General features: G+C 40.7%; 2 protein-coding genes across 4 annotated transcripts in view; both read right to left on the bottom strand.

The window, feature by feature from the left end:
- Positions 1–296: 296 nt before the first annotated feature.
- mlnr (motilin receptor) lies at positions 297–4,352 on the bottom strand. The gene is made up of 3 exons (XM_085478880.1): positions 4,294–4,352; positions 3,110–3,932; positions 297–604 (listed from the first exon to the last, which is right to left on the bottom strand). The coding sequence occupies exons 2-3, from the start codon at positions 3,873–3,875 to the stop codon at positions 297–299; spliced, it is 1,074 nt and encodes a 357-aa protein (XP_085335006.1). The 5' UTR covers positions 3,876–3,932; positions 4,294–4,352.
- A 2,811-nt stretch (positions 4,353–7,163) lies between these two features.
- fndc3a (fibronectin type III domain containing 3A) overlaps positions 7,164–27,949 on the bottom strand; it is a 49,006-nt gene continuing 28,220 nt past the window's right edge. For all 3 annotated transcript variants that reach the window (XM_085430635.1, XM_085430636.1, XM_085430637.1), the window contains 23 exons: positions 24,977–25,053; positions 24,623–24,869; positions 24,116–24,406; positions 23,584–23,642; positions 22,232–22,398; positions 22,055–22,114; positions 21,809–21,947; positions 21,349–21,402; positions 21,126–21,250; positions 20,781–20,955; positions 19,811–19,897; positions 17,523–17,661; positions 16,905–16,973; positions 16,654–16,772; positions 15,506–15,611; positions 15,089–15,264; positions 14,826–14,939; positions 14,594–14,743; positions 13,562–13,908; positions 12,816–13,025; positions 12,355–12,521; positions 10,623–10,747; positions 7,164–9,669 (listed from right to left, as the gene is read on the bottom strand). In XM_085430635.1, coding sequence (XP_085286761.1) covers positions 9,346–9,669; positions 10,623–10,747; positions 12,355–12,521; positions 12,816–13,025; positions 13,562–13,908; positions 14,594–14,743; positions 14,826–14,939; positions 15,089–15,264; positions 15,506–15,611; positions 16,654–16,772; positions 16,905–16,973; positions 17,523–17,661; positions 19,811–19,897; positions 20,781–20,955; positions 21,126–21,250; positions 21,349–21,402; positions 21,809–21,947; positions 22,055–22,114; positions 22,232–22,398; positions 23,584–23,642; positions 24,116–24,406; positions 24,623–24,869; positions 24,977–25,053 — 3,527 coding nt within the window. In that variant the 3' untranslated portion in view covers positions 7,164–9,345. The remainder of the gene's footprint in view (positions 9,670–10,622; positions 10,748–12,354; positions 12,522–12,815; positions 13,026–13,561; positions 13,909–14,593; positions 14,744–14,825; positions 14,940–15,088; positions 15,265–15,505; positions 15,612–16,653; positions 16,773–16,904; positions 16,974–17,522; positions 17,662–19,810; positions 19,898–20,780; positions 20,956–21,125; positions 21,251–21,348; positions 21,403–21,808; positions 21,948–22,054; positions 22,115–22,231; positions 22,399–23,583; positions 23,643–24,115; positions 24,407–24,622; positions 24,870–24,976; positions 25,054–27,949) is intronic.

Below are 27,949 nucleotides of genomic sequence, written 5' to 3'. Positions count from 1 at the left end.
CAGGAAGACTGCAAATGGACTGTAAATTGACAAAAATGATAATGCGACATGGCAGAACATCATCATCGTGTGTCCGTGAACAGAATGTCATTGAGAAGTAAGAAATGTGATTTTTGCATTGAAGCGCAGCAGAGCGCTCAGCCCTGTCACCCCCTGCCTCCACCATGGAAAAAAAACATTTCTCCTCTACAAGCCTTCTCGACTCCTAACCCCCTGAACTTTAAAGAGACCTGCAGATTCCCCCCTGGCAGTGAAGTCAAACAAGCTTGTGAGTGCTCATTATGTGTTGACTCCTCTCAGACCCCTGTAAGGCTTTCATTCAGGGTGGAGATGTGATCTATTACGCAGAGCTGTCTCTGGCCACCGCGGGTTTGCCTGGGCCGCTGGTGCAGCAAGAAGAGCCGCTTGGCCGCGGCCCTGTACTTCCGAGACATCAGGTTATAGACGACGGGGTCAATGGAGGCGCTAAGGTAGCAGAGAACCATGGAGGCCATGTTGAAGTTCTGGCTCAGCATGGCTGTTTCGTAGTCGTCCACCTGGGCGAAGAGGTTTCTGCCGATGTGGTACGGCAGCCAGCAGATGATGAAGGCCAGCACCACCACCACTGAGAGGGAAAGTTTGGAGGGATAAATTAGTTTGATAAAAGTTATATAAGCAGACAGGTATCGCTGGCACTAAGGAACTGTCTCCTATTACAGTTATTTTTAGCTGACTGTGGACTCCTTTAAAAACCAGTTAAAAACATTTTGTTGATGTTATACTGATTTATTTTACACTAATTTATATACAGCTGTCTAACTTCCTGTTTTGTCCTGATGATGAGGTTAATACGCAGGCAAGCGTTAATGACTGCCTGCAGATAAGATTTGCCATAACATTACTGAAGCATTATGGGTCTCCATAAGTCTCAGCACATAACCGAGCGTTCCAGACGAGTGTTGTAAAACATTGCTTTAGATATGCATCCAGTGTTTCTTTAGTAAAAAATAAGGCAATAAAAAAGCACACTGGCACATTATCTGTTTTGGTATCCGGGTGGGTAGAGAGTTTCAGTGTTTATTAGTTAATTATTTTTACAGATATGCCTCCGTTTGTTTTCTGATTCCTGCCCAATACACAAGAGACATGAAGATATTAGCAGGTATGAATAAACTCCTTGAATATTTGTGAATGAATGAGCAAAACTTAAATATGTGATTGGAAAAGGGGAAAAAAAACCCATCTTTAGTTCTAAAAATAGTAAAATTCTCATAACACTCAGCTACTCTGCTTCATTGTGTGGGAGTAGTTGGATCAGATTTTATGAATGGCAGCAATCATTTCAGATTGGTGCACTGATATATCTGACGTGTTACAGCAAAGCCTTTTTTTCAGAAGACCAAAATAGAAATAGTACATACAAATATAGAAAACTCGTGTGGCAAAAAAAGCATCCAACTTACTTGGAGTAATTAAATTGTGTTCATGTTGAGCTCATTTATAACGAGAAGCTGATTAAGAAAATTGGTTTTCGGGATCTTTAAGTATTCTCAGATCTGTGGTCTACGCTTACCCTTGACATTTGTTAATGACCAGCGGCAATTACAGCTAAATCAAAAGAGCTTCTCTCCTTCTTCCCTGAAGTGACTGGAGACTGTAATTGGCTCCAACAATGAAGTCACATTTTTATGTAAGCAGGCCAATTAGAGCGCATATGCAGCAGAAAGCTTTGCCGAGAAGAAAACACGCCACACATCCAGCAAAGAGCAAAGTCAGAAACAGTGGGTGAGGTAATCACTGAGTCACCAGTATTGATCACGAAGCCCCTGCAGAATAAATTACTATAAACTTGTAATGGTGGAGCAATTTCTGTGAAGACCGTGATTGTTTGTTCAATAATAAAAATAGAAGCGGATGTAGCTCACATCGGCCTAAATATTCCTAAATTAACAATGACAGTTATCCATAAATGTAAGACATTAATTGTAGATTTAGTGTGAGACTCCTGAGATGTTAAAAAATGAAAAAAAAACCTTGCATGGAATTTTCCAATAAGGCTGATTCATGCAGGTCCCTCATGGTGACAGTCCAATTTGGGATTCAGTGGATACAAATGGCATTGTGTTTGATGACGTGAGCTCTGCACAGTGTATGCTCAGCTAATGAACTGCATTTATATCCTAATACATACACCATGATTAAACATTTAGTTAATGTGGACAGGCCTGGCCCGGGTCTTTAACTGTAAAACAGTTTCCTGCACAGTCTACCAGAACTGCAAATTAAAGCAAATATATTTGCAGTGGCAGGACGTGATTAGCTCCAGACAAAATAGAGTAATTAACCAGCTGGTATCAACAGCAGCACACATGGAACCAGCTTTTTATTGATCAAGACAGAAGTAAAACAAGAGCAAATGATATATTTTTAAGGTGAAACTACTGGCTTTTAAATCAGTTCACCGACATGTGCGGCAAATGCTGTGGCAAAGGCAGTGCAGGAAAGGAGAAAACCTGAATTCACACGTGTCCAATGTGTCTGCTGTTTGGCCTCAGCAGCAATAAAAAGGGAGACTGATGATATAAACTGATGCCTTCCTGAAAAAAGTGTTGGGTTTTTGTTTGTTTTCTTGTCTGTCCTGAAAGGTTACACTGAATTTGGAAAAAAGAGCAGCTCCCTCCTCCTGTAATCAGCTGTAAAATCAACAAAAAGTTAAGGAGCTGGTCTCATTTAAATGAATTTAGGTGTTTTTAAATGATTTGGAGACAGTTACTTCAGGCTGTTTTGCCCTGTTGTTGGCTCTAGACAATGATTTTTACATGTTTCGTAATTGAAATTCAAACACCTTTATATACTATTGCAGATAAAGCAGAATATGAAGATCATGGAATACATTAAATGCCACCGTTTTGTGCGAAATCAGTGATAATTATTATTTAAACGTTTATCTGCAGATGGCAAATGTGAGACTGAGTCACAGTGCTGGAACAGGTGGCTGTCTAATTCTTAAAAATCTCTCTGATGTACAAAATGTGACACTTTTAGAACCTGTAAAAATGTGCGTGCTCTGCTGGGATTCAGCATACCAGAGATATATACTTTCTGCATTGATGCAAATGTTCTTACTCACCCAGGATCTTGACTGTTTGTCTGTGTGGCCTCTCTCGGGCCAGTGCACAGGGGCCTTGCAGGTCATTTTTGCTCTTCCATAACTTGCACCCGATGGAGCCGTAGAGAAAGATGAGGCAGAGCATTGGGCAGAAAAAGTATGTGGTGGACACCCAGAGCATGATGTGCAGCTTTCCCGAGATGATGGCGTAGTTGGTGTGCTTGCACTGCCCCGTGTTGTAATCTGGGTGTGTTTCGTTGTCATACTCGACCCCTACCAAGAAGAGCGTGGGAGCTGCAGAGACCAAGGCGAAACCCCACAGGGCAAAGATGATGTACTGGACCCTGCGTCTGGTCACCACCGCCTTGCTTCGGAGGGGGAAGCTGATGGCCAGATAGCGTTCGACGCTCAGTGCCGTGATGTGAAGGATCGTGGCCGAAGTGCAGCCCTCAAAGATGTAGTGATATAAGCGGCACACGACTTCCCCAAAAAGCCAGGGCACATACTTCCACAGGCGGTACAGATCAAATGGCAGGCACAGGAAGATGATGAGGTCAGAAACTGCCATGCTGGATAGATAGAGGTTGGTGGTAGTCTTCATGTCCTTGAAGCGCTGGATGATGAGGATGGTCATGGTATTGCCTGTCACCCCGACAATGAAAATAAGGATGCAGATGACAGTGACAGGGATGAGGGTGGAGGTGGGGAACAGGGAACCCTCGTAGTGGTGGTCATCTATGTTGTCCATGTCCTCTGCTCCACCAGCATGAGGTCTTGACCAGGGCATGCCAATTTCATTAGGTGCTGGCACAGTAAAGATCAAAAATCTGGTTTCAGGGACCCACTGACAAGACAAAAATGACATATTAAAGAACCAAACCAAATGCTGTAGACTTTTCATTACTGCAGACATAATATGAATACTGAATTTGGATAAATCATAAATAAACTCACTGCACATAATAAAAATGCCACAACGACACTTGATGGTAATGAAAATGCAGACTGATTTCAAGCATTGCACCACATGTCAATGAAAAATATAAAACTAAACTCTAACAAAAATAAATACAAGATTTACGCAAAACAACATAATAAATAAAGCACTGCAGGTTATAGTAAGTCATGCAAACCAACTAGTACGATGCATTAAACCTTAAAAGGAAACTTAATGGTGTAAAATAGATTTTTGCTGGTGCTGGTACCTCGCAAATGGAGAGATCTTTCAAAGTTGAAACTTTTTGCAGTCCCTGTTGTGGTTCTGTGTGAGCCGAAGGAGAGCAGCGGTGGCAGGAGGTTTGCATTGAAGTGGCAGAGCCTGTCCTGGTGCTCAATAACTGGTTGAGCTGTGAGAGATGAAGAAAGGAGCTCCTCCTCCACAGCACCCTCAGGAGTCCAGGAGTAACAGCATGGGTGTCTGTTGTTTGTGTGTGTGTGCCTGGGTAATCTTTATAATCAAATGACAACAGGACAGATGATGGTAAAAGGCAAAAGACGGAGGATGATATTATTCTGGATTGAACATAAACCCACAAGACATAAACATATAAAAATTGCTCTTAATTCAATGATTCATGCGACAGTCAGTGTGCGTTTGCTGAGCTGTTTGGAAGTAGTGACTGAAAAATATGTTCTTTATCTGCTCCGCTGTCCACCAGCCCCATCTTTCTCTGAGTTAGGTATCATCTCAGGCTTGTTCTAACAAACCTTAAACTTCAACAACGAAGGTGAAGAAGGGACAGCGAAGGGTTTTTCTTCTTTGACTTTTCTGCTTAGTTAGGATTTTTAATAGAAGAATCAAAAGTTTAACTTGGGGTGACCTCCAGAGGGTATTGACCTCAGTTCTTGACTCCACGTCCCACTAATCCATAAGGTTTAGAGACCGTTTCAAGGCTTTGGAGAGTGCTGATAAGTATGAATATTAGAAAACTGCTACCTCTATGTGAATTGAACTGTCCTGATTCTTGTGGAAAATTACATTCCAGAAGTTAATTGCAGACATGAGAGCAGAGGGGTACTTTCACTTCCTGAAACACCGGTTTTCTGATATTTCTTCCAAGCTAACATTTATCCCAACGCTGCTTCGCTCTGTTGGTTCACAGCCACCACATCCATTACAACTCGACGAACCTTTCAGAAAAGAGACACACTGACACAAGGGTGTATTTGTGTGTTTACACTGAGCTGGCCCATGACCAGATGAACCAGTCGGACCTAAGAAAGGGTCAGTGTGAAGCTCTCTCCTCTATCATTGTTTGCGCTGTCACAGGGAGGCCTCGTTTGCTTGTTTTGAAAGGGTTTCCAATCCATCTTTCAACAGCAGCCAATGTTGTCCACAATGCGGCAACCGAGATGAGTAAGCACGCTTTCGCCTTCATTAATTACGCCATTTTTAGTTGTATTGTTTAGGTAGGTTTGTGCAGAGAACAAAAAGTCCCCCATGTCCACAACTTCACACACTACACTGAGCTTCAGTGTCCCTATTATTATATTTTATGATGTTTTATACGATAGAATTATAAACATAAAAAAATCAGGACGTTGAAGAATGTTAATAAACTTGTAATCTTTTAATCTTTTTAATATTTTCTGTTTTTATATTTAGCTGTAAATACCGTCGCCAACCATTTCATTAGAGATGTTAACATCTAATCAGCCAATCACATGCCACAATCTCAATGCATTTTGGCACTGAGGTGCTAAAGTTCAAACTGAGTATCTGAATAGGGGAGAAATGTGATTTTAGTGGTTGAAATGTGGCGTTATTGTTGGCGCCAGATGAGCTGGTCTGTATTTTAAAAACTGCTGGTCTACTGGAATTTTCTCACACAATTACGTCTGGGGTTTACAGAGGATGATAAAAGAAAGAGAAGAGGGTATAAGCAGTGAGTTGCAGCTCTCTGGGCAAAATGCCTTGTCAGAGGTCAGAGGAGAATGGCCAGACTGCTTCTAGCTGACAGGAAGGCCACAGTAAGTCAAATAATCACTTACTACAGCTAAAGTATGCAGAAAAACATCCCTGAATGCACAGCGTGTCACATCTTGAAGGAGATGGGCTACAGCAGCTAAGAATAGAAAAGCTACAATTTACAAAGACTCACAAAGCTGGACGATAAAAGGCTAGAAAAACATCGAATGGTGACGTTTTAGTTTCTGCTGCAACATTCAGGTCAGAATTTGTGCTATGGTGTGGGGAATGTTTTCGTGGCATATTTTGAGTTCCTTAGTGCCAAGTGAGAATCTTTTAAATGCCACAGCCCACCAGAGGTTCACTGATGAGCACACCCTTTTCTTTATAACCACAGTGTAGCTGTAATCTTCTAATGGCTGTTTCCACAGAGACAATGTGCCATGTCACAAACCTCAAACAACCCGAATCTGGTTTTGTGAATGTGAAAAGGAGTTTGTGTACTCAAATTGCCTCACAGTCACCAGACCCCAATTTAATAAAGCTCCTTTGGGATGCATTGAAATAGGAGATCCAACAAATCTGCACCAACTGTGTGATGATGTTAGAATGGGCCAAAATCTCACGAGGATTGTTTCCAGCATTTTGTTGGATCGATGCCACTAAGAATTCAGGCAGTTCAAGGCAAAAGGAGGAGTCTGAACTGTTATTTCGACTGATCGCTCACTCACAAGGTGTTGCTACAGTGGATGGATCCAGGTTTGTTTGGGCTTTTTTCTTTTTGTCCTTTCTGATGCAACCCTCCTAGGGATTGGTGTGTCATCCAGGCCTCTAACCAGTGAATATATTAACCACTACACTATTCAGCCACTAAGGAGGGTATAGCAATCTAAATATAGTCCCTTATAGCTTTTCCCATAATTCTGCTTCTTTTTTGAATGTGGCTAGAACAGCATTGAAATTTAGATTTTCACCCTTACCACCAGAGAAGCAGCAGTTCTTTACTGATCAAATTTTTATAACCATCAGGAGATATAAAGAAGGGTGTTGAGGTGCTCTTTCCCTCCCTCAAACACAAGCCAGTCGTTCAGAAACAAGTGCTGCCAAAGTCATGTTGTGCACAAATAGGTAATCAAACACTCACATGTACAAACTTGAAGCAGGACAAAGAATTATAAATCTTTTATTGTGCATGGATCCTTTGTAGATATCATGACTATACAGATACACTTTAGATACATATCTATGATTATACATTTTTCCCATAACGAACATTGTAAAGTGATATGTCTGGTAGTATGTATAGTATAACAAATTTTCATTTTGGAATGTACGGTGTATGAGGTAACTGCAAACATTAAAATTACATAAAAATGGTCTGTTTTGTGCATATTTTACTCATTTTTGTAGCATTTTGTTAATCTCCCCAGCCAAAGGTAGTAAGCCCCCGGGTGAAGAGGTGTTAAAATGGCACGCTTTGCAATTGCTATCAAAAATAGGAATTTTGAATCTTTTTTCTTCTTTTTTAAATGACAAAGAGGAGACATTTGCAGAATGTCTTAAGGACCAAATCATGTAATTATCCAGGATGTTTTGCAAGGTACCTGCATTTCATTTTGAAAGTTGCAACAGCAGTTATCTGCCCAAAACCAATCACTAGACTCTACAGCCAGATTACCACTGAAAACTCAGCTTAGCAACCTGTTAGAAATACTTAACACACAGAGAAAAGGCAAATTTAGATTCACAGGAAGTACATAACACATTTTGTTTCAGCTTTCAATGATTCATGACAGGATTTTTTTCTTCTTTTAATGTTCTGGAGAGTATTAACTTATATTACTTCAATATCATAAAAAAATATACTTCACACATGTATGACTTGAAAAAACAGAAACCAAAATAAATTTAATACATACAACTACTTTCCATTTCTCTCATGATTATACATGTTTACTAAACACCAAATGAATTTTGCAAAAGTAAAATGAAACACATTGTAGTGTTTTCTAACACTAAAAGAAAACCATAGGAACTGAAGAGAAATTAAGAAAAAAAAAAAAAAATCTCCCAAAGTTTTTTTCCTCTCCAATTAAGGCCTCTGAAACAACTTGTGATATTTTTCCCTCTGGTTTTCTTTTTTTAAATCCTTTTTTTATTTATTTATTTTTTTTTCATTTTTGCTGATTAGCTGTTTCAGTGACATGTCATGTGATTCAACAACTTTTAAAAACACCCAAAACACATGAAGGGCTTTCACAATCTCAAAGTGTGTTCTATAAAATGCATCACAAGACCAAGACGCAGTCAGTCTAGGTTTTCTTTCACTAAGGTGCAAAATCAATTACCGGGGAGAACGAAATAAAACAGAACATACGAGAAAGCATACATTTTTTGTGCTGAACAACAATATCTCAGAGTAAAGCAGCTGCATGATTGTAAAAACAAGCTACAGTATAACTATATGATAGTAAAAATAATTAGAATTCACTGTTAGTTTGGTTTTCGTTTTCTAACTTCATACTGAGCATTTTTCCCCCCTCAAACTTACAGATCTTCACTGTACAAAAATATACTAACATTTCTCCAGTCATTTTTGCATCCTTAAACATTCTTAAACATCAAAAAGGTTGGAAAGTGCTAAATGAACGTCCTACTAATGTGAACAAGGTTAACTCTTCAGATTCTTCTTTCCCTAGACTTCTCGAACAAACTCCAGCATGGGGAATCACGTCCCTTCGTGTGGCCCTGAGGCATTCCCAGCCGTGTACTGCAGTGGCACTAACTACATACAGTAAACACATCTGGACACACCTCACTGTGCAAACACTGGCCCACCAGGTCCCAGGATCAAATAGCACATAGGTTTACACCTACAGACTATTTTTGGAACACATCTATCAAAAAACTGTTTCTTACTGGACACTTAAATGGAAATATAAATGACTATTTCTATACATTTTTATATATATGCGCCACTTCTCCCCAGCCCTTCCCCAAAGCAAACCCTATCCCTATGCTTTCTGAGTTCCTTTTGCACAGGAAGCTAATCGTGATGGATTAGGCATTTGGACTCAACAGATACCACAACCTTGGAGCGGGGAGACAGAGGAAGGAGAGTCAGGAAGGTATCACAGGTGCCAAATGAGACGTTACATCCTCAATTTATAACTTCCATTTAGCGCCCACTCACCCGCCCATCCTCCTGCTGCGCCCCAGTTCGGCTAATGCAATTACTATTCTCCAGTTTCAACGGAGTAAGTACAAAATAAAGAATACAAAACAACAGAGAGACAGAGGGGCAGGGAAGAGTAAAGCTATAACCCTGAAGCTGGGGGGTGCAGACTGCTCATTTAATGACAAAATATTGGATGACAAAAGCGATGAGGATGGCGATGACGGCAAAAACCATGAGGATGAGGAAAGCGCACTGCTCGTCGCTCAGGCTCTGTCTGGCTCGGGTGGACTCTGTGCCGATCCTGGATCCTGAGCTGACCGCGCTGCTGGCCAGCGCCGCATCATTCCGCTGGGAGGAGAGGGTCACCGTGGGGCTGTAGGGACCGCTCAGCTCCGGGGCGTCCTGGCACTGCCTGATAGCACATACTCGGAAACGATAGTCACTGTTGGGCTGCAGGTTCTGAACATGGAAGGTTGTGGCAGAGCCTTTGTAAGCCTGAGAACAGGAGAGAGGAAGAGATTAAAAATAGTATATAAAATTATAGAAAACATGAAGCAAGAAGCTGTACTGAACAATGAAGATGAAAATTCATCTTTCTTACTGCTTCTGAGTAACTTCAGTGACAGAAATAATGAAAATACACTTGTATCTCTTTTAACTTTTATTATTTTTCCAGTTGACAGAGTATTTTTGATTCTTTTCATTAGACTTGTCCTGTTTTTTCGCCTTGGAAGACGTGGAAAGCCATCTGCCTCAGCCGTCTGTCCAGCTGACACACCCACAAGTTTTTAGAGGACCTCGTGAACCTGATCTGCTTGGTTGCCGTAGTGACACTTTCTTTGATTCTCTTTAATGAGTGAACAAACGTTTCATTTGAAGCCTAAACTTTAATTAAGCCCACCACATAAAATCAAAATTAAAAACAATTGCACACAAAATTACAGGAGGAGGATATGAGCAGTGTTATTTAAATACTGGATGTCAAACTAGCAGTGATACAAAAATTACTTTCTTAAATATGGGCTTTGAATCCAAGCCACCAAGACTGACAAAGAGGGAAACAAAGGGGGATGGTAGCCATATATTTCAGCGTCCCGATTCAATTGCCATATACGATGTGGTGAGATTAGCATAAGCCTGCAGAGACCATTATTTCATGTTAACATGGCCACAGGCCATTGAGAGGGATGAATGTGGTGGCAGGGGTTAGACACCTGGTATACCTCATGGATCAATGACCTTTGCATAATGGGCAATTTAAAGCCAGCGGTGAGTAATACAGAGTGCTGCAAAGCCACAGCAAAAGCATCAAGGCCCTGGGATCCATCTGTATCCCACTCTGCATAGAAAAAGGCCACTGTGATGAATGGTGGGTCACATGAAGGTAACACAGAAGGACATAAAACACAAAGGAGGGGTACAAAACCTTAACACGACAACATCTGTACCTGTTTAAAATCTGAATTTCCTATCATACACTGCAAGCTGTAGATTACTGGGTCCCCCTTCATAGGCGGCAGGGCCTCCCACGTGACTTCGCAGGAGTTATCATCCAGACGCTCCACTTTAGGGGCTGGAGGGTGAAGTTGGAAATGAAAGAGGGAAAAAAATGAGCTGTGATGAAGACAAGCAATACAGGCGACTACTTATTTAACTGCTTTAAAATAGACTAATAGAAATGTAAAAAAAACCCCACAAAAAACCCAACTACAAAAAAACAACAAAACATCACTGACAGCATTAGAAAGGTACACACATGCAACACCCTCTGCATCAAAAAAAATTAGGCCAGTGCTAAAATATCAAACACTGCAGTCAATCCACATGGACTCCCATGTTAAATGGCCAGATTTAGAGCATTTAAATACATGTTTAGAGCCTGACACAGTTTCCCCTTGATGGCAACTTTAATGTGAGTGAAATATCTAACCAATAATCAATAAATGCAGTGTTGCTGTGTGCCTGTCCAAGAAGTCTGCAACAAATTGCACTTGAGTTTTGAAGATTAAAATCTGGTATTTTATTAGTGTGTTACTTAACACTAGTTAGCAGCCATGTGTGTTTGCAATTAGCACAGTTTATAACAGTAGCCTGCTTTGCAAACTGATCCAAGTCCTCCCTCAGGTCCAAACACGGTCAATTCTGGCTACTCAACATCTAAAACGCTACCGGTGGTTATATCCAGGCTAAAATGGCTTCATTTAAACACAGGTAAACTGAACTGCTATTTATCTTAGATTCCCTTTGAAGGGTGGTACATTACTGCAATGGAGATGTGTAAAAAGGCTTCTCTGGATTAAAGTAACCAAAACACCATTTGAAGTGAACCCCGCATAATGCATATTCTGCAAAATAACGGGATGTAGCTTTGTTGACAAAATAGTAAGAGACATCAAAGTTCCCAAACACTTTTCAAACATGAAGTAAACTCCCACTTTGAATGCGAGCTTTGGGGGATTTCTGAAAATGGAACTTCTTCAGACACTCCTAGCTTTAATACAAGAGTACTTGCTTTTATATGAACTGTGACTCAAGCTGATGGATAAAAAAAAAAAGTGCATTTTAGAGAACTTAATGTGATTGTTCCCCCATTAGCAGAGTACCTAACTGTGAGTCACGCTGTTCCTTAGGTAGGTGGCAATTTGAGCAAAAACAATAAAAAAATACGTGGTTGTACTGGACTGGTTGAAAGTGGCCTGGTAATGCGTGAAGAGATGGAGCGGCAAGTAGCATTTTAGTCTTTTGTGCCTTTGTGATATCAGACGTTAAACTCAATGCTGAAATGGCTTGTCTAAATTCAAACTGTCTATATTTGAGAGTCCACTTCACTGTGTGGGGAGACCAGCAGTGTTGAGTAACACTGACAATCTGGCACATGACTGCTTGATTCAAAAGAGGTGCCGCACTGAGAATAAAGCCTACATCCTCATTACTGACTTCAACGCGTAGGATCAAAAGAGGCTCTGCAGAGGCTGGCAGAGACCAGACCACAGAGCTGATCTACACGACTTTTGATGAGAGCAGGCGAGTGGATCTCTGGCAGTTTGGTCTAACTCAAATGCAAGTCAAGTTTGGGTCACCTCAGGTTAAAGGATGAGCACACAGTGTCAAGCAGTGTCTGTAAAGATAGTAGGAACTGTTTAATGCTTAGGACAGAAAGAAAAAAATGTGGCACTGTACCTTTCAGAGGAGCTGGAGGAGAACGTGGGGTAGTGAATGTGTAAACATTGGAGAAGGGCCCTTCGCCCGCCTCATTAAAGGCCTGGATGCGGAACGTGTAAGAGGTAGACTCATTAAGCCTCTGGACTTTGTGTGTGTGGCATGGTCCTTTATACAAGGATATAAATCTGCAATGACAGGAACATGGAAAAAGAGAAAGGATTTAATGAGCAAAGGATAAATATTAGAAAAAGCAAATGGCATGAGTGACTTCTCTATCTGAAACTACAGAGTGGCAAAAGGCATATCATCAGTTCCTGTCTCCTTCAGCTTCCAACGCAATTTGTCTGCTGCTTTATTTTCAATCACCCCGCCCTCCTGAATACAGTTATCTGCAGCTTTTGCTCAAACCCCAGTCTCCCTTCTTATTGGTTTATCTCTTGTCAGATCGCTTTCTCCCACCTGAATAATGACCGACTAACCTGCCATTCTTGTCCCCCATGTGCAGCTGATACTGAAGGGCATCTGAGGTGGCTTTGGCTGGGCCGTCACCCCACTTGAGCCTGAGGGTCTGGTGGCTGAAGGCGGTGCACTCCAAGCGGGGGGGCTGTGGGGGCAGGGGCTTTGTCTTCAGCTTAAAGGTGTGACTAAAGGGGCCTGCTCCCAGGCTATTAAGGGCTTGGATTCGAATCCTGAAGAAGAAGAAGAAGACATGACACCAGAGAGCTGGAAAGGTATAGTAAAACACTGCAGTGACAACCAGAGGACCTTTATGTCCTTGATTTTACATTTTCTGTACAAATTCACTAAAAGTTGACAACAAATTCATTCATCTCAGTCCCTCTTAAAATGTTAATCCATGAACTCTGTCAGTATTTCTGTCTCGTTTAGAATAATAAAACACATTCAAATATCCAGCCAACAAAAAAATGTTTGATGTCTCGTCTGGAACCCAACTGCTTTCTAAACAGTTGCCAGCCCTCTTCACAATAGACAAGGTTTACAGATGTAACCAATTACATCTGCCCAAGTTGTCCCCTTTGACATCTTTTGGAACAAAGCATCACAGACCAAGTGACTCTAAAAGCATGGCGTGTCCAATTTGTATCACATGTTATTCCGCATGAGCACAGAGACATAATTTAAAAACTGCTCTTTCTGCCTTACATCTGGAAAGTTCTTAGTGGTGTAGCATAACTACGATGCTACCTTTAAAACTTGCACCAACCTGTAGCTGGTGTCAGGCTGTAGATTTTGGATGACGTGTTTGGTGACCGGACCAACAACAATAGGTTGTCGCTCTCCAATGTCAATCAGGTAGGAATTGATCTCAGAGCCGTGATCGCATGGAGGGTCCCAGCAAATACCCAGGCAGGTGGACGGAGAGTAGACCGGCTGTGGCCGGGACTCACTCTCCTCCTCTTCCTCATCTTCATCCGCATCCACTGGAGTATCGTAACTTCGCAGCTCAGACTCTTTGAGCACGTATATGTTGCTGACAGCAGCAGGCACAGTGCAGGGCGTCAGGCAAAACACTGCCTCGCTGAAGGGACCCACACCAGCCACGTTCACAGCCTATTAACAAGAAACAAGAGTGCGCCCAAGAAGTTGATATCAAGTACCACTTGTGGTGTGGAAGAACACCTGTGCAGCATTAACGTTTGACCACAAGATGGAGTTCCAATGTAAACGTAAACAATTTTACTCTTCAGTCAAGAATATGCTAAAAATTAAATGCACCAAACAACTATCCAAATGATAACATCCACAAAATTGGAGAAAACCTCAAATGATGACATTTAGTAACGCTGCAGAAATTATTACAAGTACTGACATTAAAAAAAAACACACACACAAAAAAAAAAACCACAAAAAGAAAAAAAAAAAAAAAAAAAAACCTGAAAAGAACTATTCCACTCCGGCAGAAAGTGGTGTCTCAAAGGATAAGGGAACTGATGCAGAACTGTTTCAGATATTTCCTACTGTGCTGGCCTAGTCAGCTTTATGTTCTCAAATTAAATTAAAGTTAAAATTATTCATTTTACTGGGAGTCCTTCGGATTATTATGAGATTCTCAGAGAATATATCACACTTAAATAAGGTCATAAGATAGCATAATAGTCTTTATATAGTGAAAGATGATGTATAATTCTGCTTTAGACTTTTATTTTAACCATGGTGAAGACTGAAAAAAAAAAAGGGGGGGGGGGGGGGGGGGCTAGAAATCGAGAAATAAAATCGGAAATAATGAAGCACTCACTTGCACCCGGCAGAAGTAGTTGGTTGCAGGCAGTAGGCCTTTCATTTCATGACTGAGGCCTGGTCCACTATAACAAATCTGCATGCTACCCTCAGCTGCTCCCCACTCCAGACGAAACTCTGTCACCGGAGCTCCATTACAAGGAGGGGCCTAGATCCCAAACAAGAAATGAATGAGTATGATGCATACAACACTCAATTTTGAACACATTACTTGGGGCAGCCAGTCTTACCTCCCAGCTCACAACAACACAGCTGGAGGACTTGCATGTGGTGGAGGGAGCTTTGCACTGCTCAGGGGCCCCGGGGCCAGTCGTAACCTCAAAGCGCTCCGAAAGAGGGCCAAACTTTTCACATGAAAAGAACAGAACTAGTTTATACAACCAGAAATTTCCAAATTACACTTTTAAAATGTATTTATTGAGACTGTTCAAAGCACACTGGGAAAAAATAATTAAATCCCTTACAGTGTTATTCAGTATTATTAGTCTCTCACCCCAGCCTTGTTTGCTGCCTTGAGCCGGAAACTATAGGTTTTGCCAGGCATTAACCCTCCTACAGAACAGTCCAGCTCTGGACCCTGGTAAACCTCTTTGCTTTCCTCAGACTGTGGCCCGCTCATTTCTATACTGTAGCAAGAAACCGGGCTTCCTCCGTCTACCTGAGGGACACCTAGGAAATTTGTACAAACAAGTATTTATAAAGATCAATACACTTTGGGAGAAAAAAAAAGAAGCACTGTCCAAGAAAAATAACAGTGTATAAACAAAGCTAAAATGCACAAACAGCAAAATAATAGTAACTGTACAATCAAAGATTAGTGCTTTGAGGTTTGTTCACAAGACAAATAAATGCATCAACAGAAGCCAGAGATGCATCCCACACAGATCTAAGTTGGAGAGGAATGACTCACCCCAGCGCAGTTGCACCTCCCTGGCTTTGGGCTTGCCCACCAACCGAGGGGGCTGGCATTGCCCCGGGGGCACTGCGGGAGTCTGGACCTGCAGGGTCTCTGACAGCTTGCAAGTAAAGACAACACACCAATTAAGACCCACAGAAAATAACAATTTCACACTCTTTACTCTCTCCTCTTACAAAACACACAGGACACAGATTGTCATTTTCACCGGCTTATCAGACCGACTCAGGCTACAGCAGTCCGGAGAGGAGACGAATGTGAATGCATCGATCAAAGGACACGAGCATACAGAAAAATACGCTGTCTTTATGGGTAAAGTTAGACATACTGCCTCACAAGTGAATTATACACTCAACTTCTGTGACAAAGGGAAAAAAAAAAGCCCATGTGAGTGTTATGTCACATTGCGCTGCACCAAAAAGCAGGAATTCGCCACCATGACTCATGTTTCTTTACCAGCTCCATCTTGAATAAATGCATGCACAAACAGCTGATGAAGAAATTAATGAAGAGCGTCTGTGAACTGAACTAATTAAGAAAAACATTCTCTGACACATGCAGGGAGGGTTAATCGATTAGCAGGCTTTGTCTTGTACTTACACACCAGGAAGCATAGTCTAATATCCAACATAAGCAACTGACTGAATGACAATTTCCTATTAAAACTTGCCATAAATAGATTGCATATCTAGAATCATTTGTGTCAAATTAATGAAATCATCACTGTCTGCTTACTCACAACACTTTGAATAACAGCTCAGAAATGCATCACTCATAACCAAAATAATAATAATAATGATAATAATAATAATAATAATAATAACAACAACAACAGGAAAAGGGGCTAACACCTAGTGTGATTCTGAAAGTTTTTATAAGATAAATAAGTGTCTGTTACATTTTCTAATGTTTCTAACAGTAATCTCAGTCCACGTGTATGCAAATCATTTAAAAAACAAAAACAAAAAAAGCATAACAAAACAAAAAAACGCCCAAAAAACCACAGCCATATCTTACCCTCCCTTTTCTCCCTGCAATCAAATAAATATGTAACTGATGCATCAAACTCTGAATTCCTGTGGTGAAACACAAGGCTATGTGCGCAACCATGTGCACACGTGTACTGACGTTGAATGACTCACCGGGCTCTGCCCCCCCTCGCTCATGCAGTAAACTCGCGTCTGGTAGGAGCAGCCGGGCTTCAAGCCCTCACACACATGTTCCAGAGCTGGCCCCGAGTACACCTGCCCCCACGGTGAGCCTAAGCGGAAAAAACATAACAAAAAACACACACGCACGCACAGACCATTTTAATTACATTAAAATTATTTCAATAAATGAAATCATATATTATTAAATTTGTAAATTATTACTGTCACCATGAGGAACTTACCACTTGTGCCTTCAGAAAGCTCCACAACATACTTAGTGATTTCTGAGCCACCATCATCTTTAGGGGGTTCTAAATTTTAACACAAGCACATAATTAAAATAATTATTTTTCTATATAAATCATTATGTCCCCAAAAGGGTTGACTACTTATCCACCTGAAATATATTAATTCATTTTAAAAGTGTGCTATGAATCTACAAAATTTGATTTCTGATTTCGGCATTAGAATAATCTCAGTTAAAGCATGATTGGCCAAGGATGTTGCCTTGTTTTTTCTTCTGAAACTCATTTTAGTGCACAGAAACATTTGAAAATATCTTCATAACTGCAGACATGTTTTTTAAATGGCATTTTGAAATCTGGAAGCACAGACACGTACAGCGGTGATGGATGTGTTTGTCCAGTGAGGTGTGCGTATGAAGGATTCATGCTTATGTCTGAAGAGAAGAGAATTGTCAATCATCTATAGTACAGACAGCCTGGGATGTCATCCGTCACATAGGTCCAGGCAGAGCTCAGTCAGAAAAATGAACTTGCAAACTGGACTTGCCAGGCTGTCAACTACATGAAGAGTGAAAGGTTTTAATAAGTCAAAAGGGCAACTAGAAGAAAACTTACCCCAGGCCATTTTGAAGCTGTTGGGCAGGACTCTTCCTCTGATGACAGGCTTGAAGGGACAGCCAGGTATATCTGGTTTTGTGATGAACTCGACCACCTGGCTAGGGTTGCTCTTGCCCTCTGAGTTGTATGCCGCCACCTGGAGGAGGTGCAGAAATGCAGAAATAAATAAATAATAAACCCCTATCAGGAAATTAATCCTTTTTTCCCCTCTAGGTAGTAAATGAGGCCAAGTGTATAAAGATCATTATTTTCCCTGATAATAACCACCAACCAGATCCATGAGACAAAGTAAACAGTATGCCTGCAACTAAAATGGCCTCAGGCAAATAGCACATTATGAGAGAGATGACTCTGCAGAGCTTGTGGTGTCTAAACAGGTTTTATTCTTCTCAATTCAAAAGGCAATCATGAAACGAGACAATAAGCTTTATTGGGATTTGCATTTCTCTGCCGCTTCTGCTATAATATCGAAATCTCTGTGAGCACGCTGAGCAGCGTTCATCCACGAATTGTACCAAACAAACCTGCACAGTGCATAGCCTGCCTTCGCAATGTGCAGCTGGAAAATTGGAAATGAGGAATTGAGGATTTCTTGAGATGGCTAATGAATATTTCTATCATTTAGCCATATGGCGGCTTGTTTATGTGATACTTTTCTGACAGTTTCATGCTTTGCAATGCTGTGGTGTGGATTTGTATGGCCATGTGAGTAAAGCTTATAAATTCTATTACCAGTCTATTAATTAATTTGGATTTCTTGCTCTTGAAACACAGGGCAGAAAAATAGCACCTGTTACTGTCACTTGCTGCAGGAAAATAACAGTTATTATGAGAGGGGAGACACACTGAACACCTGTGATCTAGTGCAAATGCAGTTTAGGAGTACAGCTACTTAGCTAAACTGAATATGACACACTTGTTAAATACAGTCTTATGGAGGAACTTATGTAATCAACTTTTTCTTTTTTCCCTTTTTTTTTTTTTTTTTTTTTAAAGGAAATACCACAAAAGCAGTTCACCTGAATTAAAAGAATGTCTTCTATATGTTTTGGCAATCAGCACTGCTGCCTCTAGCACCAAAACCAGAAACCCACCACTTCCTTCTGAGGACAACCAGTGTAGTAGAAACAACCACAAAGATGCTTTGGGGAAATTGGGAAGGTGTTTATATGTCTGAACGTCTGGATGTCTGCGGTGAAAATGCTGGGCAAAAATGATATTTTTAAAGATGGATTCGAGCTAAGAACTCACTAACGTCACAGCTGAGGTGATGCCATCTCTGAGAAATGTTTAGTTTAACAGGGCACAGTAAACCTCTTAAAAGTGGGCTCTATATCTTTCAGGCCTGCTCAAACAAGGCTAAACAGCATTTACAAATTGCTGTAATCAATACTAAAACAACGTTTACAGGATATGGAACTGTGTTTTAGACAAAACTCATTTAAGACGTCTAACACGCTACAAATATTTAGAAAAACGAATATTACAGATTTATTGAACACACACTATTTTATATAAAGATATGGATCATACATCTCAAGCAGGCGTCACATCTTCAGTTTAATTTCAACCAATTATTAATCTTTGCCCATTTTCTGAGCTCAAAACTCTTTAGTAAACATTCAAAAATTAAATAGGAGACTAATAATGTTGGGGAGAATGGGAAAGACTGGGAATCTGGGAATGTGTGAAAGAGAAAAATATATAGGGAAGAAGACACAGGCAACTATTTGTCCAAAGGTTCTAACATTACTGCCGGCCCAAAAAACTTGTGTAGCTCAAACACTTTGCACAACTAGGTTCTCATTGGCTCTTCCTGTTGATGTTGTCAGCTGCCCACCGCTTTGCTAGCAGAATCTTGCAAAACAGATGACTCACAGGGTCAACATTGAACTCAGCAACTTCCCCGCCTAAAAGCTGTTCCTCTCCATACACACTCCACAACCTTGTTTTCAAAAATCATTGGGACACTTGATATTATTATTAATAATAATAATAATAATAATAATAATAAGCAGCAAATAATTCCCAAGCCAACATATCAAATATTGAAGCTTTAAAAATAAATAAACAAATAAATACATGCTCATTCAGAATTTGTTAACCTCAACATTTTTCCAAAAAGTTGGACAGGAATGCTTCACTGCATCCCTGAGCATAAATTTCAGAAGTTCTACATTTATGATCTGCATTCTTTTAATATTTTCATTTAAAAGATATGATTTCATTTATTTCAAATTAAAGTACAACCAAAAGGACCAACGTCAGTCTTTGGGCTCCCTTACCCTAAACTTGTACTTGGTGCTCCTGTGGAGATTCCTAATGGTGAAAGAGAGTTCGTCACCGTTGTAGCTTGTCTGGAAGCCATATCCCTGAGACAAAGACAAATGACAAAGGGAGGAGGAAAACAACCAGGTGAGCAATGGCTTTCAAGACAACCACTGTAGCACAGAAAGCAAAGTGGTCTGCAGGAGCAATAGCTGCAGGGATTACGGAAGCTTTCGTCTGGTTCACGCCACCTACTACGTTTTGAGGGGCAAAAGCAACAAAGCTACAAATATGTCAACTTTTTAACCTAGAAAAAAAAAAGAAAAAAAAATCAATTGGCTTCTGTGTTACCTGTCTTACCAAGCCCTCTTGCTCCAATTTTTCTTTAAACCTTTAACCGGTAGCTGTGACTCTTGTGATTAAGGATTAAGGATGGATTTACCATTATTTTTAAAAGGCACGAGAAACCACCTTCAATGGAGACCATCTACTCTCGAGTACTTAACACTGTTTAAATGTTCTTGTATCCTTTCCTTCATCCATGGATTGAGTCAACCCTTTCTTGCAAGTCTATGGGCATGTTTTTTTGACCTCACTGCTTAGTTTTCCAACTCTGACATCATCAACTGTGAGACCTAATACAAACTGTTACATCTGTTTAATATTAATTTATTTCAATTAGGCACAGAACGAATCTTAGGAACACCAACGGAAGTAGGACACAATGGACAAAGAATTAAGGTAAGTCTAAGCACAACAAAATGTGGAAAATGTACATATTTTATACTCTTTCACAAACTCAAGATGGCAACACAACTGGAAACACAACAGTCTAAGATAAGCCTGTATGCATTAACGGGAGGCACTTCACGTGGATGGGAAAAACATAATATTTTACAGAAAACAGTGTCTGCATATACTGCTGTTTCATACATGAGCTACAATCTCACATGATCAGATGATTTTAGGTTTACGCAGGAGACATACCGAGCCTTCCTCCTCCATTTCCAAAATATAAAAGATGTCATCCTCCTTTGGAGAGCTAGCAGGCCTCTGCCACTTCAGACACAGCCAGGTCACCCCCGCCATCTCCAGCTCTGGAGGGAAGGGTGGCAATGGCACACTGCATGAGGTGAACAGGTCCACCACTTCACTGAACTCGCTGGGGAGGGCAGAGAGAGATGGTGGATGGGAAAGAATGGGAGAGAGAGACAGAAGAAACACAGTGAGAGACACACATGGATGAAGACAGTGGATGGAAGAAACAGCAATATAATAACGGACAACAGGGAGGGTGCCATTCAGGAGATAATAGGACGTTAATGCACCTACCTTGTACCCATGTCATTTTTGGCTGCAAGGCGGAAAGAGTATCGTGAAGCTGGAGAAAGCTTGGTCACTTTGTACTGCTTCTGAGGTCCATAGTAGCACTGTTCATAAACACCAGTGCCCTTCCCCTTTAATGAACAAAGTGTTTCACTTAAGAAACTGGAATACTAGTTGAACACAAATATCAATTCTTTAGAGATTAAAAAAAAAAAAAAAAAAAAATTACCTCATCCCACTGGAGTATGTAGTTTTGAATTTTGGAACCATTGTCACATGGAGCCTATAGATAAAAAAAAAAAAAAAAAAGCAAACAAAAAAAGGTTTTTAATATTTCAACTAACTAGTAGTCTGTGCAACCACTAGCATTAATCCTCACCATAGAACAGTTTGAATGAAAACACAGAAGTGGTACAACACTGATGGGGGCATGGTAACAAATGTGAAGGGAAGGTAATTATAATTATCAGGTAATCATAGAAAGTGCAGGGATCTTAACTCTTCGTCATTATTCCGCCTCAAGGGGCAAATATGTGTGCATCGTTTATTACTATCACCTACTATCATTCCTGAACACAAAAGAAATCGTAGTTTCAATATTTAGTAATCTTTTTTATATCATACATTCTTGCTGCTTCTTAATGTCCAGCTTTAAAACTGTGGCTTCATCAGGCAGTCTTTTCTTTTACCTTCCACTGAAGTAAAAGAGAATTCTTGGTCCCACTGATCTTCTTGGGAGGATTGGGAGGATCTGGCTCACAGCTTAAAGTGGTGAAGCTCACAGCCTCTGATGGGTTTCCCTGTAAACCGCTACACATCGCCTGGACCCTGGGAGGGGGCATGACACAAACAAACAAAAAAAACATGTTTATACATTATTACTAGGAGTACTAAATCTGGATTTGAAATAAGAGGTGGTGGAGTGTTGCACCAACCTGACATGATAGTCTGTTGCTGGCCGAAGGAGTTCTAAAGTTGCACTTAGTTCTTCCCCACTGCATTAAAGGAAAATGAAAAAAAAAAAACACCTTTTGAGTTTGATAAGGACATAGTCTATGCTTAATTTGTCATGACAACTGATGTTAAAACTTGTGGATGTTTCTTATACTCACCAGTGCATGCTCTGGTACTTCCCATCTTTACCACTAATTGAGATGGAGACATCATAGCAGAGAGGCTCTGAGAAGCTGGGGTCATCCTCCTTGCTGTCATTCTCACTTTCTGGCTTGGTGGGCGCACTCCAGCTCACTGTTGCTCCTCTGGCCTCGATGTCTGACACCTATCACAAGAAAGTACATTGGATGAGTATCAAGTTATTCCTTCTTCAGAGTATCTGCAGACTCTTAAAATACTGTCAAATTAATAATTTCCTACAACCCTTAAAACTCAGAACCAAAACTGGTTATGGCTGGTAAACAGCCATGCTTAGAAGTCTTAAAAACATAAGCATTTCTTATTCTTGCATTTTCCAAAACCAACATATTGCTTGGTAGTGGAAAAGAGTGTGGGATCAAAATATGCAAACTGACAGTGCATTGGGAAAAAGGTTTTCAGCTTCTGGCAGGGATGTGCTGTGCAACCCTAAGATATTTTTTTTCCATTCTGTCTGGAGAAGATTTAAAAATAGGTTGAGCTACTCTGCAGGGGGGGGGGATTCATATGTGGAAGAACTCAATCAGGTCAAGTCTGTACCTCCTCCCCTCTGCCCTGCAGGCCCACCTTAGTCCTTTTCCTTCCCGCAGTTTGACTCTCTGTTGAGTAACGGACCAGTATGGCAGCAAAGAGCTGAACTTCCCCAGTATTCTGTTAACTTTATCTATTATATTTCCAACCGAGTTGTTTTTGCTACTTTTACAAGGAGCTCAGACGGTACCAACGGTGACAAATCTTATCTTATAAGGTCAAGCAAATTCTATTTGCAGTTCTACTAATTCTGACCCAGCTGCTATTGAACAGCCATTCTCGTCTTCATTTATCTACAAAGCTGCTGGGCAGCTGAGAACCCAACACCATTTTAAAATAGCAATTTCAAAGGATTAAAAAAAAAAGAAGTATCTAGTATGAATATTTCAGTCAGATAATTTTGCAACTATAACATTTAATCATGTATTTTGGTGCAAAACAAATGGCTTTCTCATGTATATAATCTAACTATGTGAGAGCCAGGGGAAAAATGTATTTAACCCAGAGCAAATCCAAACCTTTCAGTACTTGTATAAATGCTGCGGCACAATTGGGAATAAAAGTCCCCACATGGATGGTAGTCAGCAGGTCTGACTCCATTAGTAAGATGCTAAGTAATAATTCATTGAGGTTGTTAATAGAATGTTTAATGATGCAACATAGTAGCATCATTACAGTTTCATTTTTTGTTAACGGAATCACATAAAATCATGCAAACTGCATTAATTAGATTTAAAAAAAAAAAAAAAAAAAGAAGAAGAAGAAAGAAGCAAACACCAACCTCTGGTTTATTGATGGTGCTCAAGAGCGCTTGTAGGGCCTGCGCCTCCTTGTCAAGTACTGAGGAAAGAAGAGAAAAAAGTAAATCAATTTATTAAAATACTTTAATAATAGCTACTGTTTTTACGTGCTGAACAAACAGGATGTGTCAGTACTACCAAAATCACTCTGTAAATGTCAAACTTCTTTTAAATTAATGATTACAGATCAACCTTCTGTTAGTTACTACCCTTAAGCTTTAAAGACTTAAAGAAAACTATCAAGTGAGGAATTCAGATATTTCTAAGCTGTGAAAATGATTCTCTAACTGGATCTTGAAAAATATTGTAACGGTTTTTTAAATGCTTCATTATTAGTAGTGGATTGTTTCTACATTGTAGCAATCTCCATCAGGTCACAATGTGAAACTATTCTTCCTGCACATTAAAACGTGACTGATTAAATAGTATCACCTTTGCCCAGCTATTAGTTTTCCCAAATACCATGCTAAAACCCAAAACCTATGATAAACCTCCACCCTTTAATACTCTTACCTGCTGACTCTCCAATTTTTCGCTTGCCTGTCTGCTTGTCAGGAGAGGACACTGTGTGCCTAAGTTGCCCCTGCTCTGCCTCCAGCCCTTTCCCTCCAATACCGTTATGAATGTCCACCGTTGGGGGACTGTTGCAGGACTTCTGTGGTGACGAGGGAGGGCTGTCCTTCACCTGCCCTCCTCCTTGACGCTCCTTCAGTTTCTTCTGCAGACGTTCATGTGTTTTGCTAGTTCTGTCATCTCTGTGAACCAACGACGGACGTCCATGTTGGGAGTGAGAATCTGTAGAGACTGTGGCACAAAAACATTATTCTTATAAGATGGACATGCAAATGCACATGATGAAAGTGAAGTAATTCTCTTAGATTAAGCAACTAAAAGAGTAAGACTTGACTCATGCCATTAGTGTGTAACCAGCCTATCCAAATAAAGTGCTGAGAACAAATACAAAAACAAACAACACAACAAGTATAACAGTATATCCAGGGACTCCTGACTCCAACTCACCCTGCTCTGGGTAAATATGAGCTGGATGGTACTGAGAGATGTACTGGGAGCTCATGTCGCCCACGCCCCCTGCCATGCCTGTATACAGGTGATGTGGAGGGGGCATCATGGCAGGGTGTGGGATGAAGGCAGGCAGGTGGGCATGGGGTGGTGGAGGAGGATGGTGGAGAGGGGAGTGCCCCCCTGGGTGGAACTCTGGTTGCTGAGGTAAAACCAGAACCCGCCGCACTCCGTTCTCTTCTATGATCTAAGGGGGGGAAAACAATAGCATTGAAAGCAGATATCAAAGCTACTCTCAGAATGATAAGATGCCAATCAGAAACACTGGGATGGAAATAGCGCATGAATGGCTACCTGTGAAATGTATCCAGGAGGCACATAGATTGGAGGCACTGAACCATTTGGAGACATCATGGGAACCTGAGCAGGACCTACGAAGAAGTTAGAAAGGCGCAAGATCAAACACCTTCCCTCAGGATAAACACTGTCATACATGGGGCTTAAGTTTAATACAAGCCCAACAGCTATGGCAAACCAGAACCACAATCCACAAATGTAGCACATTTCCGACATGCCACGCAGCAATGAATGAGTGATCAAAACTAAGCCAGAGCCCCCAATTTACATTTTTTAACTGAAGGGTCAGGGCTTTATTTACAGAAGACTGCACTCAATTAGTAAAGTCAACAATGCGGCCATTTACCTTAAAACTTCTATAGAAATAATAAACACACTTTACTTAAATCTAAGTCAGAAAAACTTCTCACATTCAGCTACTTAAAATTCCCATGCACAGGCAGTTTTAACTAAAGCTGCACCTCTGTAAGAGGAATATCCCTGTATATGATTTGTTTTTCTAAACCAGATGCATTTTCAATAAGTATTTTCTTAATACCTATGAGAAAAAAGGCCCAAAACACATTTTTAAAAATCCTGGCAAATGCAAGAAAACCACTTTCCAAAAGTGCTGAGGAACAAAGTTTCCTGCTCTGTTGTGGGGGGCAGTTCAACGGCTTAGCTCAGCTCAGAGAAGAGACAGCTCAGCAAAAAGCCTTGGAGAAAGAAAGAGACCTCTCAGCCAAGTTTGCACATTCACACATTTCTCTTCTTACAGACCAAAGACAAACGCCCCCCAATGCCATATGTCATGGAGGAGAGCAAAAGAGATTGCTTGATTAAGCATTTTCACTCATTTTGTCAAAAGAGTAATAAGAGGCAAAAGCTATTCTAATTCTAACGTGTCTAGGACTATAGCCTGCCACACTCCCACTAACACTTAGCACTGCCCTCCTTCAGCACTAAGTCCAGCCTCCAGGTCTCAAGGAAGATTAACAGCAAGTACGAGCACAAATAGGAACAGCTGCCAGTTTGCCAGCTACCTGTTTTGGATATTTCCACCACTATTACTTCCAAATAACAGAAGCATTGCCGTTAATACATTCGGGACCAAATTACAGTAACTGTGAGGCTGTTGCTTTAGACTGTAGTAGCATTTAGTTAAGTGTAAACAGATAAAATCTCAACACAGAATAACAGGTCCAGAGTTCACAGTTGTAATCAGCAGCTCAACACAGAGGCGGGTAATGTTTGAGAGGCAGTCGAGCAACTTTGTTTTGTGAGAAAAGTAATGCTGCACCATCGAAGCTGACACAGCAGTCTTTATCTGTGTAGGTCAATCCGTGTGTGAATGTTGCACAGCTTTGGTGATATTGCTGTTGCTATCAGGAAAGGAAGTAAATGTGATCATTTCTATGCTTGTATATTATTCTACAGGCTGTGGGAGAAATGTGAGAGGGGAGAAAAGTCATGAATACATGATAAGAGAAGGTAAATGTCCATATGGGTAGACAGAAATGTTAACTTTAATCTATAGCTGATCATGACGCGTTTGCATCACTTTACAAAGAAAAGTAGTACGACAGCTTAGAATTGCATCATACTCACATCCCCTTTCTGGTATTATTTGCTATACAAAGGGTTACAAAGAATTTTACCCCACTGACCCAGTGTACCGAGCCAAGACTAAATGCATCAACAGTAGCCTCCAGGAGACCCAACTACGTAAGCCCATGATTTTGCAGGGCACCTGCTCCCTGCTAATAAACTTTCTTGAATAAGACAAACAGAAGATAGGCCTTTTATACTGAAGTCAAAAGGGCAAACAGGCAGTGAGTCATTTCCCTGCCTAAGAACACAGGCTGTGCAAGGACAAAAATTCAGGTAACATGAGGAGACTTTGTCTGAATGAAGCCAGTCACACTGGCTCAGCCATCATAGATTTTTAGATTAACAATATAATTTGAGTAGGAGTTCAAGGGCTGCATTGTGAACTCTACTCACTTTTAAGAAAAATCTGTTATGCCACTCAGTACTAAGCAGCACATCAGCCTAACAACTGCCTAAAGCAATTCTAGTTAGTGCCTCTGATGCTGAGGAACAGGAAATCTGATTAATCTCATTAGCATGCTATACGTTGTTCACACAGAATGAAAAGCTTTGTGTCTACCAACTTGGAGTGCATGGGCTAGAAAGTACAAGGTAAGAGAGGCAGGATAGAAGTCCACGATGTGAGAAGCAGGGTGGAAAATAGGGGGAGACACCCACTCTTTTTACATCAAACTGACGCACGCGTGCTGACAAAGATCAGATTATTTGAAGGGAAAAAAAAAAAAAGGCCACATCCCCACCCCCCTCCTCCCCCTGAGTCAACCGAAGCACTGGTTGTGCTGACGTGGCCATGGAGTGCCAGCCTTCCAGAGGAAGTTGCCACAGAAAAAAGAAAAACTCATTAAGAAAAAAGAAAGTATCAGTATTCCTCTAGGAGTTAAAGACTTTTCAAAAGGCCGCATACATGTTCACATACACAAAAATGAGCTGAGGCCCTTTGAGCACCCACCTGTTTCCGCTTGTCTTAAAATGGGGCTCAATAACAAAAACAGTCAAGCGGAACTTCACGTGCATGCTGCAAAAATACAAAACTTGGCAGACGTGGTGTTGAAATAATAGATTATAAAATTTGCTTGCTATAATACAAGCAAACTGTCAGGTTTAATCCGATGTACGATGAACCCTCAATTACATTTGAAGACTACAAAGAAGCAGATAAGCTACATAGAGTCTGTTTGGGTTAAGAGACAAGTGTAAAAATCCAGGAAAGCATTCAGAGGGAACAACAGTCAGTATTTTCATATGGGCGCTCTCAATGAGCTCTCACTGGCAACACGATGAACTGTGGTCCTATAAAGATGAAGTGGGCTTGATTAATTAGAGCTAATAAATTGTCTCTATCAGCAAATAAAGAGGAGAGTTAGGGTAGGCAGGGGATGC

Source organism: Copadichromis virginalis, linkage group LG14 (genome assembly GCF_057382275.1).
Source record: "Copadichromis virginalis isolate Kocher_CV1m ecotype Utaka linkage group LG14, C_Virginalis_male_GT1.1, whole genome shotgun sequence".
NCBI classification, from domain to species: domain Eukaryota; kingdom Metazoa; phylum Chordata; class Actinopteri; order Cichliformes; family Cichlidae; genus Copadichromis; species Copadichromis virginalis.
This window is presented reverse-complemented; position numbering and strand designations above follow the sequence as displayed.